This window comes from Lepus europaeus, chromosome 4 (assembly GCF_033115175.1).
Source record: "Lepus europaeus isolate LE1 chromosome 4, mLepTim1.pri, whole genome shotgun sequence".
In the NCBI taxonomy this organism is placed as follows: domain Eukaryota; kingdom Metazoa; phylum Chordata; class Mammalia; order Lagomorpha; family Leporidae; genus Lepus; species Lepus europaeus.
The window spans coordinates 141,631,519-141,649,345 of record NC_084830.1 but is presented as its reverse complement, the minus strand read 5'-3'; the positions used below and the strand labels follow the sequence as shown (position 1 = coordinate 141,649,345).

At 45.6% G+C, this 17,827-nt stretch overlaps 1 protein-coding gene across 1 annotated transcript in view; it reads right to left on the bottom strand.

Moving 5' to 3' along the window:
• NME5 (NME/NM23 family member 5) overlaps window positions 1-16,787 on the bottom strand; it is a 41,222-nt gene extending 24,435 nt beyond the window's left edge. The window contains exons 1-3 of the mRNA XM_062189949.1: window positions 16,659-16,787; window positions 6,019-6,224; window positions 5,338-5,438 (exon numbers count right to left, since the gene is read on the bottom strand). Coding sequence (XP_062045933.1) covers window positions 5,338-5,438; window positions 6,019-6,224; window positions 16,659-16,787 — 436 coding nt within the window. The remainder of the gene's footprint in view (window positions 1-5,337; window positions 5,439-6,018; window positions 6,225-16,658) is intronic.
• Between the last annotated feature and the right edge of the window lie 1,040 nt (window positions 16,788-17,827).

Genomic DNA, 17,827 nt, shown 5'->3' with positions numbered 1-17,827 from the left:
GTCAAATAGACTCAGAGAGAAGTTAGGTGTCTGGAGCTGGAGTTGAATGAACCTTGCTGGGCAAGATGACTTCAGGGTTAATCTGAAGGAAGAAGAAATGGAACCAGGCATATTTTTTTCTTCAGTTTGAAATAGTTTAAGGTTGGGGTAGGCATCGTGGTGTAGTGGGTTGGCTGCTCCTTGGGATATCTGCATGCTCTATCAGAGTGATAGCTTGAGTCCCAGCTACACCCCAGATATTGGGGCCAGCATTGTGGTGTTGCAGGCCAAGTTGCGACCTGCAATGCCAATACCATATGTGGGCACAAGTTTGAGTCCTGCCTTCTCCACTTCTAATCCAACTCCCTGCTTATGTGCCTGGGAAAGCAGAAGAGGATGGCACAATGCCTGGACCTGTGTACCTGTGTGGGAGACCTAGATGAAGCTCCTGCCTCCTGGCTTTGGCCTGGCCCAACCCTGGTTGTTGAGGCCATTTGGGGAGTGAATCAAAAGATGAAAGAGCTCTCTCTTTCTATCCCTACACCTCTCTCTGTAACTTAACTCTGCCTTTTAAATAAATAAATATTATTAAAAAAATAGATAGCACAAGAAACAAAAAATGTTGAATACAATTCAAGATTTATCTATCATTTAAACATGATTATTCAAACTATACACAAAAGCACTGTTCATTGAAATACAGTCACTGGAAAAGTATTTAGAAACATGTTTTTTAAAAATCAAAACACATGTGGCCAGTGTTGTGATCCAGCAGGTAAAGCTGTTGCCAGCAACACTAGCATTTGGGCACTGGTTTGAGTCCTGCCTACTCCACTCCCAATCCTACTCCCTGCTAACATGCCCAAGAAAGCAGCAAAGGATGGCCTGAGTGCTTGGACCCCTGCACCCACGTGGGAGACCTGAAGGAGTTTCCTGGCTCCTGGCTTTAGACCTTTCCAGCTCTGGCCACTGCAGTCACTTAGGGAGTGAATGAACCAGCAGAAGGAAGATGTCTCTGTCTCTTCCTCTCTAACTCTACCTTTCAAATAAAAAAAAGAAATAATTAAAAAAAAAAAAAGAATTAAAACACATGGGAGTGTTGTAGCATAGCAGGTAAAGCTGCCTCCTGCAATGCCAGCATCCCATATGGGTGCTTGTTTGTGCCCCAGCTGCTAAACTTCCAATCCAGCTCCCTGCGAATGGCCTGCAAAAAGCAGTGGAAGATAGCTCAAGTGTTTGGACCCCTGCACCCAGATGGGAGACCTTGAAGGAGCTCCTAGCTACTGGCTTTGGCTTGGCCCCAGCTGTTGGTGGCCATCTAGGGAGTGAACAAGGAATGGAAAAATCTCTGTTTCTCCCTCTCTGTAACTCTTTCAGATAAAATAAATTTTAAAAAATGAGTTAAAATGCAGCAAGAAAATAATCAATAGTTATTCATAAGGAAGTGTCTAAAATATGTATAAAATCATTTCTATAAATTCTTACTTAAAAAATGTTCTCAAGACTGAGAAAGCAGCAGATGATGGCTCTGTAACTCTCCCTTTCAAATAAAAAAAAATCTTTAAAAAAAAGTTCTTTTGAGATACAATTCACATGTCAAAAAACTTTCCCACTGAAGTATACAATTCAATTAGTTTTAGTGTATTTACTGACATGCAATTATCACTTCAATCCAGTTTTCATCACCAAAAACTGTTTCCTTGTTTCAACAAACACCATTTTTAAAAAATATATTTATTTATTTATTGGAAAGGCAGAATTTCAGAGAGACAGGCAGAGGTAGAGAGAGAGTCTTTCATCCCCTGGTTCACTCCCAAATAGCCGCAATGGCCAGAGCTATGCCAATCTGAAGCCAGGAGCCAAGAGCTTCTTCTGGGTCTTCACATGGGTGTAGGGGCCTAAGCACTTGAGCCATTTTCTACTGCTTTCCCAGGCTATAGCAGAGAGCTGGATTAGAAGTGGAGCAGCCAGGTCTTGAACAGGCACCCTTATGGGATGCTGGCAGTGCATATGGTTGCTTTATCGGCTATGCCACAGTGCCGGCCCTCAAAGAACACTATTTTAGGCAGGAAAATGATAGACAATATTCTATATTGTAAAAGAAAAGATTTCTTACAAAAGGATCTGCTGGTTTTTGCTTACAAAGCTTCGTGAGTCCTTCAAGCAGAGTTGGTATTACATACAAATTTAAATAGTCCTTAGCAGCTTGTCCAACTGGAATAGGCTCAACAATCACTGCAAATACAAAAACATTCTCTTTAGAGCAAACATAAATGATTAAACATTGCATGGTCATTAAAAAGGATATCTTCAAATAACCTTTGTCATGAAAAATACTCAAAAAAGAACTATATACATAGCATAACAGTTTGTTTAAAACACACACAAATAGGCAGGCATTGTGGCACAGCAGGTATAGCTACTGCCTGGAACACCACATCCCATATCGGAGTGCCAGTTGAATCCTGCCTACTCTGCTTCTAATGAGCCTGGGAAGCAGCAGATGATGATGCAAGCCCTTGAGTCCCTGTCATCCACATGGGAGACCTTGATGGAGTTCCTGGCTCCTGCCTCTTGATTTTTGTTCCTGGACTGGCCCAGGTTATTGCAGGCATCTGGGGAGTGAAGCAATAGATGGAAGATGTCTGTTTCTCCCTCTCTCTGTCACTCTGCTTTTCAAGCAGAATAGAAAATAAACATTTTGGAGCTGGTGCTCTGGCATAGTGGGTAAAGCCTCCACCTGCAGTGCTGGCATCCCATATGGGTGCTGGTTCAAGTCCCAGCTGCTCCTCTTCAGATCCAGTTCTCTGCTATGACCTGGGAAAGCAGAAGATGGCCCAAGTGCTAGGGCTCCTGCACCCACATGGAGACCCGGAAGAAGTTCCTGGCTCCTGGCTTTGGATTGGCCCAGCTCCAGCCATTGTGGCCATTTAGGGAGTGAACCAGCAGATGAAGAGCTTTCTCTCCGTCTCTTCCTCTGTCTGTCGGTAACTCTACCTCTCAAATAAATAAGTAAATCTTCAAAAAATAAAAAAATAGAAGGAAGGCAGTAGGCTGTCCCTTGGGAGAGTGACAGGCAAATGAAAAGACTTGTTATTAAGAAGAATGAAGGGGATGAGGGCGGCGCTGTGGCGCAGTGAGTTAACGCCCTGGCCTGAAGCGCCGGCATCCCATATGGGTGCCACTTCTAGTCCTGGCTGGTCCTCTTCCCATCCAGCTCTCTGCTATGCCCTGGGATAGCAGTAGGAGATGGCCCAAGTCCTTAGGCCCCTACACCCACATGGGAGACCCAGAAGAAGCTCCTGGCTCCTGGCTCTGGATTGGCGCAGCTCCGGCCGTTCCAGCCATCTGGGGAGTGAATCAGCGATGAAAGACCTCTCTCTCTCTCTCTGTCTCTACTTCTCTCTGTAACTCTGCCTGTCAGATAATAAATAAAATAAATCTTTTTTTTTTTTTTTTTTTTTTTTGACAGGCAGAGTGGACAGTGAGAGAGAGAGACAGAGAGAAAGGTCTTCCTTTTTGCCGTTGGTTCACCCTCCAATGGCCGCCGCGGTAGCGCGCTGCGGCCGGCGCACCGCGCTGTTCCGATGGCAGGAGCCAGGTGCTTCTCCTGGTCTCCCCTGGGGTGCAGGACCCAAGGACTTGGGCCATCCTCCACTGCACTCCCTAGCCACAGCAGAGAGCTGGCCTGGAAGAGGGGCAACCGGGACAGGATCGGTGCCCCGACCGGGACTAGAACCCGGTGTGCCGGCGCCGCAAGGCGGAGGATTAGCCTAGTGAGCCGCGGCGCCGGCCAAAATAAAATAAATCTTTAAAAAAAAAAAGAAGAATGAAGGGCCAATGGAGGAATGTTGTTTTCACCCATCAACAGGTCAGCATCAGACTATTCCCAAGCCTATTGATGCCAAAAAGTAACAGATCAAATTAGGAGACAAATTCAGAAATTCCACATCGTTGCATGTTAGTAAATTTCCAAGACAGTTTTTAGCTTTCTTTGAATAAATCTTCAATAGAAAATACTGAGAACATGGGATGGGCATCTGGCCTACTGGTTAGGATGCCAATTAAGATGATTCTTAACTATGTTCCATTCCCGGATTAGGCTTTTGCTTTCGGCTAACAGACACTGAGAGTTGATGATGGCTCAATTAATTTGGCTCCCACCACCATGTGGGAGACCTGGATCTAATTTCCAGCTCCAGGCTGTGGCCTGGCCCAGTCCCAGCCATTCTGGGCATTTGGGGAATGAATCAGTGGATAGGAACTCTCTCTGTCTCTCTGCCTCTCAAATAAATACATTCAAAAATAATTTTGGAGGGCCAACATTGTGGCATAGTAGGTTAAGCATCCACCTGAGGTGCTGGCATCCCATATGGGTGCAGGTTCAAGTCCCAGCTGCTCCTCTTTCAATCCAGCTCTCTGCTATGACCTGGAAAAGCAGTAGAAGAAGATGGTCCAAGTCCTTAGGACCCTGCACCCATGTGGGAAACCTGGAAGAAGCTCCTGGCTCCTGGCTTTGGATCAGGACAATACTGGCCATTGCAGCCATTTAGGGAGTGAACCAACAGATGGAAGACCTCTCTCTGTCTGTAACTCTGCTTCTCGAGTAAATAAATAAATCTTTAAAAAGTTTAAAAAATACTAATAATTCTCTATTATTAATTGGGGCAGGTGTTGTGGCACAGTGCGTTAAGCTGCTGCTTGTGACACCAGCATCCCATATGAGTGCTGGTTTGAGTACTGGCTCCTCCACTCTGATCCAAATCCCTGCTAATGTGTCTGGAAGGGAGCAGAAGATGGTCTGAGTGCTTGGAAACCTGCTACCCACATAGGAAACCTAGATGGAGGTCCAGGCTTCTGTGGCTATAAGGGAGTGAATCAGTGGATGGAAGATCTCCATCTCTATCTTTCTCTGTATCTGTTTTTCAAATAAATTAATAAATATTTTTTTAAAAAATTAATTTCATAACAATGAGACTTTTTTAGACAAACAGTAAACTGTTAGAGAAGATGGTAAATCCATCAAAATTTCCAAAGAGATTATTTTTATTCATATGTAGAAACTTTACTAAACATTAAGGATACTTATAAAGAACTACAACACTTTGAGAAGAGAAACCCAAAATATGTCTAGTCCAAAGACAACCAAGAAAAAAAAAGTATTAAATTCTTCTTAAAAAATTGCCTAGAGGGTACAATTTAGTTCTGAGAGAAATTTTGAGTTTTCTAATGGTGACTGTGAGTTTTTAGGTAACTACAACTTGAAAATAATATAGAGTGGAGAAAAATCCTATTATCTTCCTTTACAGCTACAAAAGCAAACAATAAGGAGACAAAAATTAGTCAGCTCTAACTCACCTTTAGGAAACATGAAGCGAATTTCTCTTTCTGCTGCAGCAAAGTCATTACTCCCGTGAAGTGCATTCCTTAGGTCATCTGTGCCATAAATTGCCCTTAGACTAAACACAGGTTAAAGACAACGTCCATCCAATTTGACATCCTTTCCTTAATCATATTCATGCATTCCACTTAGGATTCTATAAAAAGACTTCAATCTATTTTTAATTTAAGCTTAAAAAGATCTAAGTGAGGATCAAATATATTTAAAACTGTAGGAGAGATATACAGGGAAAATAGTTCTCTAGATAAAAAAAGCACTGTTTTATAAGAAGTGAAAAAATAGCACATATTCAAAAGTGCATACACTCAATGTCTTCTTGCTTCCATACATTATTTATCATACTGAAAATAGGTATTTCTGCTCCTGTATTACCAATATTCTTTCAAAATGCCACCCAAAGTTTCCCACAAAAAAGTCCTACTTCAGTGGCACTTTAATTCAAGAAAGAATAAAGCTAACTGAACATTCCATGAGATCTTTTGTGGTATTTGATATTAAAACTAACATCTGAATGGTTAAAACGTAAAACACAATCACCCCCCCCCCGCCTCCTCCCCCAAAAAAGTTGATTTAGAAAAAAAAAAAATGAAACCATTACAATGAAATCAGATTTTTGAAAAATTTTTTATAGACATTACCTGTCTGGGTGTGTTTCCTTAGCTATTAAGCTGTTACTTGGTCCCAAAAGTTCTTTCCAATAAGAAATGGCTTTGTGTCTAGCTAATATCATGGCAACAAGCGGTCCAGAACTCATGTAAACTGTTAAATTGGGGAAAAACATTTTTCCATACTGTTCCACATAAAAATTACTACATTGTTCAGGGCTGAAACGTAGTTTTCTTCTCTATAAAAGAACAGCATTTAAAATGACAGTTTAATAATATCTCATTAAAGTATTAAATAATTTAAAATTGGTACCAATCTGATCACAGATATGAGGTTCATCTTTTTATTATGAAGAAAGGACATGACAATTAAATGGTTTTCATAAATATAACAATAACGGGAATTATTTAACCTACTTAGGAAAAATGATTACTGCTCGACAACCTCCCTCAGCATAAGTTTATTAATGATACATTCATTATCTCTCTCTTAAAAATTATTTGAGTATTATTTACTTATTTATTTATTTGAAAAGCAGAGAGGAAGACAGAGGGAGGTCTTCCACTGCTGGATCACTCTATGAATGCCCCCAACATCAGTGGCAGAGCCAAAACCAGGCTAAAACCAGGAGCCAGAAACTGAATCCAGGTCTTCCACATAAGTGGTAGTAAGCCACTACTTGGGCTAGCACTGCTGTCTCCCAGGTGTGCACCATCAGGGAGCTAAAACTTGGAGCAGAGCCGGGACTCCAATCCAGTCATTCCAATATGGGATATGCGTGTCCAGAGTGGCATCCTAATCACTGTGTCAAACATTTGCACCCATATCACCTTCCTAAAGCAAACAGCTCTCTAATGATATAAATTTTGTAAATGGTACTTTGAATTTTTTCAACGAACAAAACTAGGCTTTAGAATATTTCAAATTCACCTTTCCCTATCCGGGGTGGGCATCTGGAACAATATTTAAAGAACTCTGCTTGGAATGGATTGCATTCCTAGTTCTGACTCTGGCCCAACTCCAGCTCTTGCAGGCATTTGGGGAATCTCTTTCTCTCTGCCTCTCAAATAACAAAAAATTTATTGTTGATGTTTTTCAATTCCACCTAAAGATAGATCAGTAGGGGAAATGCTCAAAAATACAACAGAGGGATTAAAAATAAGACAGTGAGGGCCAGTGTTGTGGTGCAGTGGGTTAAGTAAGCTGTCACCTGCAACACCACAGCCCATGTAGGCACCAGTTCAAGTCTCAGCTGCTCTACTTCCTAATCAACTCCTTGCTAATGTGCCTGGGAAAGCAGCAGAAGATGGCCCAAGTTCTTGGGTTCCTGCACCTACATGGGAGACCTAGATGAAGCTCCTGGCTTTAGTCTATTCCAGTCCTGGGTGCTGTATCCATTTGGGGAGTTACCCAACACATGGAAAATCTCTCTATGTTTCCTTCTCTCTGTAACTCTTCCTTTTGAATAATTTTTTAAAAATATGATGAGACATGGAGATAAGTCAGCAAGACTAAAAATATACTTAAGATAGAAATTCACCTTTCTAAAATGAGTTAGATTTATTTATTTATTTGTAAGAGATACACAGAGAGAGAAGGAGAGGCAGAGAAAGAGAGAGGTCTTTCATCCGTTGGTTAACTCCTCAATAGGCCACAATGGCTGGAGCTGCACCAATCTGAAGCCAGGAGCCAGGAGTTTCTTCTGGGTCTCTCACATAGGTGCAGGGGCCCAAGGGCTTTGGCTGTCTTCTACTGCTTTTCCAGGCCATAGCAGAGAGCTGGATCAGAAGTGAAGCAGCCAAGATTCAAACCGACGTCCACATGGGATGCTGGAACTGCAGGCAGCTGCCTTACCCACTACACCACAGCACTGACCCCCCCCCCCAACTTTTTTTTTTAAGATTTATTTATTTATTTGAAAGGCAAAGTTATGGGGTAGGGGGTGTCTTACATTCACTGGTTCACTCCCCAGATGGTTGCAACAGCCAGAGCTGCGCCAATCCAAAGCCAGAAGCCAGAAGCTTCCTCTGGGTCTCCCATGTGGGTGCAGGGGCCCAGAGACTTGGGCTGTATTCCATTGCTTCCCCAGGCCACAGAAGAGAGCTGGATCAGAAGTGGATCAACCAGGATTCAAACCAGCGCCCATATGGGGTGCTGGCACTGCAGGCAGAGGCTTTACCAGCTCCACCACAGCACTGGCCCCTTAGTTACCTACATCTTAAAGCCCCTTCCAAAACTTTCATTTCCTCAGGCTTCTGAAAGTTGGTAAAATTGCTTAGTTTGCAGCAAGAAATCTAAATTGCATAGATCAAGCAGTTTAGGAAGCACTGTTATGAACACGCCTGCTGGACATTCTCACCAGTCAAGGACTACTTAAAAGGTGTTGGTATCTGTTCTCACATGAAATTCATATAGTCAAAGAATTAAGATACATGAGAAGTTACAAGAACACCTGATTTAGCACAATTCTTGATTTTATTTTTTTATTTTTTATTTTTATTTGACAGGCAGAGTGGACAGTGAGAGACAGAGAGACAGAGAGAAAGGTCTTCCTTTTTCCATTGGTTCACTCCCCAGTGGCTGCTGCGGCTGGCGCGCTGCAGCCAGCACATCGCGCTGATCCAAAGCCAGGAGCCACGTGCCTCTCCTAGTCTCCCATGCAGGTGCAGGGCCCAAGGACTTGGGCCATCCTCCACTACCTTCCCAGGCCATAGCAAAGAGCTGGATTGGAAGAAGAGCAGCTGGGATTTGAACTGGTGTCCATATGGGATGCTGGTGCCACAGGCGGAGAATTAACCTACTGCACCACAGTGCAAGCACCTGATTCTATTATTTAAAATTAGGGGGCCGGCGCTGCGGCTCAATAGGCTAATCCTCCGCCTTGTGGCGCTGGCACACCGGGTTCTAGTCCCGGTTGGGGTGCCGGATTCTGTCCCGGTTGCCCCTCTTCCAGGCCAGCTCTCTGCTGTGGCCCGGGAGTGCAGTGGAGGATGGCCCAAGTCCTTGGGCCCTGCACCCCATGCGAGACCAGGAGAAGCACCTGACTCCTGCCTTTGGATCAGCAGCGCGCCTGCCGCGGCGGCCGTTGGAGGGTGAACCAAGGGCAAAGGAAGACCTTTCTCTCTGTCTCTCTCACTGTCCACTCTGCCTGTCAAAAATAAAAATAAAATAAAATTAGGGATCGGTGCTGTGGCTAAGCTGCCACCTAAAGCACAGGCATCTCATATGGATGCAGGTTCAAGTCCAGGCTGCCCCACTTCCCATCCAGCTTCCTGGTAATGTGTATGGGAAAGCAGCATAAGATGACCCAAGAACTTGGGCCCTGGCCAGCCATATGGGAGACCCTGATGAAGATCCTGGCTTCTGGGTTTGGCCTGACCCAGCCCTGTCTGATGCAGCCATTTAGGAAGTGAACTAGCAGAAGTAAGATCTCTCTTTCTCTAACTCTTTCAAATAAATAAATAAATATCATTTATTTATTTTTTAAAGATTTATTTATTTGTTTGAAAGGCAGAGTTACAGAGAGGCAGAGGCAGAGAGAGAGAGAGAAAAGTCTTCCATCCGCTGGTTAACACCCCAAACGGCTGAAACATCAGGAGCTGAGCCAATCAGAAGCCAGTAGCCAGAAGCTTCTTCCAAGTCTCCCATGCAGGTACAGAGGCCCACGGACATGGGAAGTCTTCTACTGCTTTCCCAGGCCATAGCAGAGAGCTAGACCAGAAGTGGAGCAGCCAGGACTTGAACTGGTGCCCATATGGGATGCCAGCACTGGAGGCAGCGACTTTTACCCAGTATGTCATAGCACCAGTCCCAATACTTTTTTATTTTTATTTTTTAAAATTTATTTTATTTATTTTTTTATTTTTGACAGGCAGAGTGGACAGTGAGAGAGAGACAGACAGAGAGAAAGGTCTTCCTTTGCCGTTGGTTCACCCTCCAATGGCCGCTGTGGCCAGAACACCGCGCTGATCCGAAGCCAAGAGCCAGGTGCTTCTCCTGGTCTCCCATGCGGGTGCAGGGCCCAAGGACTTGGGCCATCCTCCACTGCACTCCCGGGCCACAACAGAGAGCTGGACTGGAAGAGGAGCAACCGGGACAGAATCCAGCACCCCGACTGGGACTAGAACCCGGTGTGCTGGTGCCGCAGGCGGAGGATTCGCCTATTGAGCTACGGTGGCGCCGGCCAGTCCCAATACTTTTTTTTTTTTTTTTTTTTTAAATTTTTGACAGGCAGAGTGGACAGTGAGAGAGAGAGAGATAGAGAGAAAGGTCTTCCTTTGCCGTTGGTTCACCCTCCAATGGCCGCCGCGGTAGGTGCGCTGCGGCCGGCGCACCGCGCCAGTCCGATGGCAGGAGCCAGGTGCTTCTCCTGGTCTCGCATGGGGTGCAGGGCCCAAGAACTTGGGCCATCCTCCACTGCACTCCCTGGCCACAGCAGAGAGCTGGCCTGGAAGAGGGGCAACCGGGATAGGATCGGTGCCCCGACCGGGACTAGAACCCGGTGTGCCGGCGCCGCAAGGCGGAGGATTAGCCTATTGAGCCGCGGCGCCAGCCCAGTCCCAATACTTTTAAAAAATAAAATAAAGGGGCTGATGTTGTGGCGTAGCAGGTAAAGCCACTGCCTACAGTGCCGGCATCCCATATGGGTGCCGGTTTGACTCCCGGCTGGTCCACTTCCAATCCAGCTCTCTGCTATAGCCTGGGAAAACAGTAGAAGATGGCCCAAGTCCTTGGGCTTCTGCACCTGCATGGGAGACCTGGAAGAAGCTGCTGGCTCATGGCTTCAGATCAGCACAGCTCTGACTGCTGCAGCCAATTGGGGAGTGAATCATCGAATGGAAGACCTCTCTCTCTCTCTCTCTGCCTCTCCTTCTCTCTCTGTGTAACTCTTTCAAATAAACACATCTTTAAATAAATAAATAAATAAAATAAAATAAAATAAAGACACAGGGGTGGGCATGCTCCCTGGAATCCCTTCATCCCATACTGGAGTGCCTGGCTGAAGTCCTAGATTCTCTGTTTCCCGCTATTGCACAGCCTGGGAAGCAGAAATGATGGCTCAAATATTTGGTTCCCTGCTATCCATATAAGAGACTTTAATGAGTTCCAGGTTCCTGGTTTGGGCCTGGCCCAGCTTTTGACTGTTTTAGGCATTTGGGGGAGACACCAGCAAATGGAAGATCTCTCTGTCCATCTTCATCTCTCAAAACTAAATAGTTTTAAAAATACATTACTGTTATCTATGATTCTTTGCATTATTAGTATTATTTTTCTAGCTGAGATTAAAAATAAGATGTTCTCTGTCACAGTATAATCCCTTATTGGCCACATGTCTCTTAACAAGAAGGGGAAGGTACCTCTTGCATGTATACTAGCTAATGTGGCATCTTTTTTTTTTTTTTTTTTTTTTGACAGGCAGCGTGAACAGTGAGAGAGAGAGAGAGAGACAGAAAGGCCTTCCTTTGCCGTTGGTTCACCCTCCAACGGCCGCCACGGCTGGCGCGCTGTGGCCGGCGCACCGCGATGATCCGAAGCCAGGAGCCAGGTGCTTCTCCTGGTCTCCCATGGGGTGCAGGGCCCAAGCACTTGGGCCATCCTCCACTGCCTTCCCGGGCCACAGCAGAGAGCTGGCCTGGAAGAGGGGCAACCGGGACAGAATCCGGCACCCCGACCGGGACTAGAACCTGGTGTGCCGGCGCCGCAAGGCGGAGGATTAGCCTAGTGAGCCACGGCGCCAGCGCATCTTTTTTTTTTTTTTTTAAGACTTATATTTATTTGGAAGGCAGAGTTACAGAGAGGCAGAGAGAGAGAGAGAGAGAGAGAGAGAAAGAGAGAGAGAGAATCTTCTAACTGCTGTTTCACTCCCTAAATGGATGTAATTGCTGGGGCTTTGCCAGGTGGAAGCCAGGGGCCTAGAATTCCATCTGGGTTTCCTGTGCATGTGTGGCAGGAGTCCAAGCACTTCAGACATTTTCCACTGCTTTCCCAGGCATACTAGCAGGGAAATGCATCAGAAGTAGAGCAGCAAGGACTCACAATGGTGCTCATATGGGATGCTGATATTGCAGGCAGTGGCTTAACCTATCATGCCATAATAGCAGCCCAATGTAGTGTAATTTTTAAAAAGGTTCATTTATTTATTTAAAAGGCAGAGCATTAGAGAGAGATCCTCCATCTCTGATTCATTCCCTGATGAATTTCCCAAATGGCTGCAGATGCCAGGAGCCAGGAATTTCATCAAGGTCTTCCACACAGGTGGCAAGAGCCCAAGCATTTGGGTCGTCTTCTACTGTCTTTCCTGGCATATTAGCAGGAAACTGGACTGTAAGCAGAGCAGCCAGAACTCCACCCAGTGTTCCAGTATGGGATGCCAGCAACCAAAGCAGTGGCTTAAGTTGCTTTGCCCAAAAACCAGTCCCCTATAGAATAATTTTAAAAATTAAAGGCTCCCTTGGAAGCTGGTGTTGTGAAGCAGCAGGTTAAACTGCCACCTGCAACGCCAGTATCCCATTTGGGTACCATTTGGAGTCCCAGTTGCTTCATTTCCTATCTAACTCCCTGCTAATGTACCTGTAAAAGCATCAGCGGATGGCCCAAGTGTTTGGGCTCCTGCACCCACATGGGAGACCCAGAAGAAACTCCTGACTCCTGGCTTCAGCCTGGCCCAGCCCTGGCCATTGTAGCCACTTGGGGAGTGCACAGCAGATGGAGATCTCTGTCCTTCTCTCTCTGTAACTCTTTTTTTTTTTTTTAAAGATTTATTTATTTTTTTGAAAGGCAGAGTTACAGAGAGAGAGAGGCAGAGGCAGAGGCAGAGGCAGAGAGAGAGAGAGAGAGAGAGAGAGGTCTTTCATCTACTGGTTCACTCCCTAAATGGCCACAACTGCTAGAGCTGGGCAGACCTGAAGCCAGGAGCCAGGAGCCAGGAGCCAGGAACTTCCTACAGGTCTTGCACATGGGTGCATGGATCCAAGCACTTGGGCCATCTTTCACTGCTTTCCCAGCCCATAGCAGAGAGCTGGATCAGAAGTGGAGTAGCCAGGACTTGAACCGGCACCCATATGGGATGCCGGCACTGTAGGTGGTGGCTTTACTCGCTACAGCACAGTTCTGGTCCCAACTCTGCTTTTCAAATAAATAAGCCTTTTTTAAAAAGTAAAGGCTTCCCTTGGCCAGCGCTGTGGCTCAACAGGCTAATCCTCCACCTTGCGGTGCCGGCACACCGGGTTCTAGTCCCGGTTGGGGCGCCAGATTCTATCCTGGTTGCCCCTATTCCAGGGCAGCTCTCTGCTATGGCCCGGGAAGGCAGTGGAGGATGGCCCAAGTCCCTGGGCCCTGCACCCGCATGGGAGACCAGGAGAGAAGCGCCTGGCTCCTGGCTTCAGATCAGCGAGATGCGCTGGACGCAGTGGCCATTGGAGGGTGAACCAACAGCAAAAAGGAAGACCTTTCTCTCTCTCTCTCTCTCTCTGTCCACTCTGCCTGTCCAAAAAAAAAAAAAAAAAAGTAAAGGCTTCCCTTTAATTAACATCAATATAGAATAAATAATTCCATTGTTAGCTTTACAACTAGATCAAGAAAATTTTAAATAAGATTGTATCAGACAAACTCCTTTTGAAATTAGGTTGAATAGTTTCAGAAATAGAAGCAGTGATGGGGCTGGTGCTGTGCTGTAGTGGGTAAAGCCACCGCCTGCAGTTCCAGCATCCCATATGGGCACCGGTTCGAGTCCCAGCTGCTCCACTTCCAATCCAGCTCTCTGCTATGGCCTGGGAAAGCAGTAGAAGATGGCCCAGGTCCTTGGGCCTCTGCACCTATGTGGGAGACCAGGAAGAAGTTCCTGGCTTCTGGCTTCAGATTGGTGCAACTCCGGCCGTTGTGGCTAATTGGGGAGTGAACCAGCAGATGGAAGACCTCTGTCTCTCTCTCTGCCATCACTTCCTACTAATATGACTTGGAGGGCTGACAAGGAAGGACGAAGTGTTTGGGCCCCTGACATCCATTTGGAAGACCCAAGAAAGTTTCTGGCTCCTGGCTTGGGCCTGGCCCAGTCTGGGCTATCGCAGCCACCTGGGGAGTGAACTAGCAGACGGAACATCTCCTTCTGTCTCCCTTTCTCTGTCACTTTGTTTTTCAAATGAGTAAACAAATCTAAAAGAAAAAGCAGTGATATAAGAAACAATCAGGAACAAGACCCTTAGTCTGTACCAAAGGAAAGACTGCCACCTACTGAAAGACATCATTTTCACAAGGTTTTCCCTAGAAAAAATAAAAACCTCTCAAGTTCAAAGGACTTCCAACTACAATATTTTATTCAAGCATACAGTTCAGAAGACGAATTTTGTATGATTCCATTTTTATGAGATAGCTAGAATAGTCAAGCACCCAAGGACTGGGCAGGAGGAAAACTGGGTGGTATTGTTTTAATGGGCTACTGTGTTTTGTTTTGTTTTGTTTTTAAAGATTTATTTCATTTGTTTGAAAGACAGAGTTACAGAGAGGTTGAGCCAGAGAGAGAGGTCTTCCATTCGATGGTTTACTCCCCAAATGACTGCAACGGCCAGAGCTGAGCTGATCAGAAGCCAAGAGCTTCTTCTGGATCTCCCACGTGGGCACAGGGGTCCAAGCACTTGGGCCATCTTCTACTTCTTTCCCAGGCCATAGCAGAGAGGTGAATCTGAAGTGGAGCAGCCGGGACACGAACCAGCGCCCATATGGGATGCTGGCGCTGCAGGCCACGGCTTTAACCTGCTGCGCCACAGCGCCAGCCCCTGGCCTGTTTTAATGGGCACACTGTTTCAGTAGGAGATGAAAAAGTTAGCCTACTGTGTCACAGCACTGGCTTCTAAACCTTTTTTCTTTTTCTTTTTTTTTTTTTTTAAGATTTATTTATTTATTTTTCTGGGCAGAAGCCAGGAGCTTTATCTGGGTCTCCCACAATGGGTGCAGGAGCCCAAGTACTTGGACCATCTTTGCTACAGAGTTGGATTACAAGTGGAGCAGCCAGGACTCTAATTGGCACACATATGAGATGGAGTCATCTGAGGCATGGCTTAATCCATTATGCCACAATGTCAGCCCCTATTTGATAATTTTTAAAAACACTTTTTCTATTCATTTTCAATTCTTTAGAATGACAATGTTGGGGGCTGGTGCTGTTGCATGGTAGCTTAAACACCCGTAATCCCATATGGGCACCAGTTCAAGTCCTGGCTGCTTCACTTCCAATCTAGCTCCCTGTTGATAGCCTGGAAAAGCAGTGGAAGATGGCCCAAGTACTTGGGGCCCTGTACCTGCATGGGAAACCCGGAAGAAGCTCCTGGCTCCGGGCTTTGGATCAGCCCAGCTCCGGCCGTTGCAGCCATTTGGGGAGTGAACCAGCAGATGGGAGACACTCTCTGTCTCTTCCTCTGTCTGTAACTCTGCCTCTGAAATAAACAAATCAATCTCTCTCTTTTTTAATTTATTGAAGTCAGAGTTACACAGAGAGAGAAGGAGCGGCAGAGAGAGAGAGAGGTCTTCCATGTGCTGGTTCACTCCCCAACTGGCCGAAGTGGCCAGAGCTGTGCTGATCTGAAGCCAGGAACCAGGAGCTTCTTCCAGGTTTCCCACATGGGTACAGGGGTCCAGGGACTTGGGCCATCTTATATTGCTTTCCCAGGCCATAGCAGAGAGCAGGGATTCAAACCGACATCCATATGGGATGCCGGCACTGCAGGCAGTGGCTTTACCCGCTACGCCACAGCGCTGGCCCCAAACAAATAAATCTTTAAAAAAAAAAGTCAGTGTTATCAACTACAGAAAAAAAATTTAAGGCTTCAATATTCAGTTTTTTATAATTGAAAAAAAAAAAATACCGACAGCCTAAAAAATCTATCAGCAGAGGATCAAATAAATTAACTGCAATTCTAACATAGAGAATACTACTTAGAATTTAAAAAGAATGGGTAGGTTCAGATTAATGATATGAAATTCTAAGGCAGTTAAGGTGAGGGAATTGGTCTATTTTATGGGAGAAATATCTGTGTAAATTGACAGAAAGAAAACTGGTGGAAGAACTCAAGAGTGTCAAGTGGTGTCTCTGGAGACTGGACTTGCAGTGTGAAAGGACAGGTAAAAGAAAAGGCCACTTCAGTTCCCATTGTACATCCTTTTGAAGTATGGGGGGGAAAAGTCAGAACTATCACATACAATTCTATATTTAGAAGTATCTAAATTTAGGGCCAGCGCTGTGACTCAATAGGCTAATCCTTGCGGCGCCGGCACACCGGGTTCTAGTCCCGGTTGGGGCACCGGATTCTGTCCTGGTTGCCCTTCTTCCAGGCCAGCTCTCTGCTATGGCCCAGGAGTGCAGTGGAGGATGGCCCAAGTCCTTGGGCCCTGCACCTGCAAGGGAGACCAGGATAAGCACCTGGCTCCTGGCTTTGGATCAGTGCGATGAGCCGGCCGCAGCGGCCATTGGAGGGTGAACCAACGGCAAAATGGAAGACCTTTCTCTCTCTCTCTCTCACTGTCCACTCTGCCTGTCAAAAAAAAAAATTAAAAAAAAAGAAGTATCTAAATTTAGTGGTAAATACTAAGTATCTAAATAGATGGACAGAATTCCATAAGCATTAAAAAATAATAAAAAAGCAATTAGAGACTAAAAGCCCTGAACGTGCCCAGAAGTTACCTGAACAATGGTGAATCCAGATCTGAGAATAATATCTTGTATCTCTTCCTCTTTGTCAACAACATCTGGTTTGATAATGGCCAGGGTTTTTTCTACATATATCTGAGGTGGAGACATTGATACTTCCATTCTGGCTTTTCGGGATACAATTTAAGAGTTTCTTGACAGGTATCAACTGCAATGACAGCATTTCCCCCATCCCAAATATAGGTGTGATTAAAAATAGCAGTATTAAGAGTTGTGCTTTTTTTTTTTTTTTTTGGTTTGTTTTTCATAAAGGAAGAAATTGCCCTGGCTTCCTATAAACAGTGTCTCAACATGATTTCTACTGCATCTACGTGGGGTCATTGGTTTTGGAAGGAACTTTCATCAGCAGGGAGGACCCAGAGGCTCACATGACCAGCGGTGACCCGAAGGACTGTGCCTAGTGCAGACTCCCTGTGGCAGGCGGTGGACCGGTGGACATTTCATGGTGCTCCGGGGGCGTGGGGGGAGCGGACATGGTCAGCTGCTTTAGTGGAGACACCCCGCCCCACAGGACCCTCTCTGCGTACATGCAGGTCCCCAGGTCCTCTGTCTCTCTTTGGGCTGGATTCACACACTCCATGTCTGACCCTCTCACTCACCTCAGCGCTAGCTGCTCCCGATGCGGTGCGGCAGCTCGTTGCTAGGATACCTGAAGCCTCGGCCTAGGGACAGTGGCCGCTGAGGGCCAATCCCAGCAACAGGTTTGCAGCTTCTCAGGATCGTTTTAATCAAGGACGTCAGCCACCGGCATTTTACTCTCCTTGTGAATCTCAGAGCGCTATTCGTTTCTTAACATTTCCCTCACAATTTTTCTTATGCGGCCCTCCTGCCAATTAGACACTGCCGTCCACACAGACCTGTGGCAAGCACCTTCTTGTTCTATCAGATCATGCTGTTCCCTCTATTCCCAGTTTCTTTAAAATTAAAAAGCAATCTTTGTTTGTGAAATATTTATTTATAAAGCAGTAATAAAATGTTTAATTACCTCTAAATTGGGCTTATGGAACAAAGATGTGGGGTAACATTTATGACATAAATCCAAATCTCAACCCTCCTCCCTTCAATATTATATCCACAGGCACTGGTGCCTCCTTTTACTAGAACAGACAACAGAGAAGTGGTAAACAAAGTGTTAGGATTTC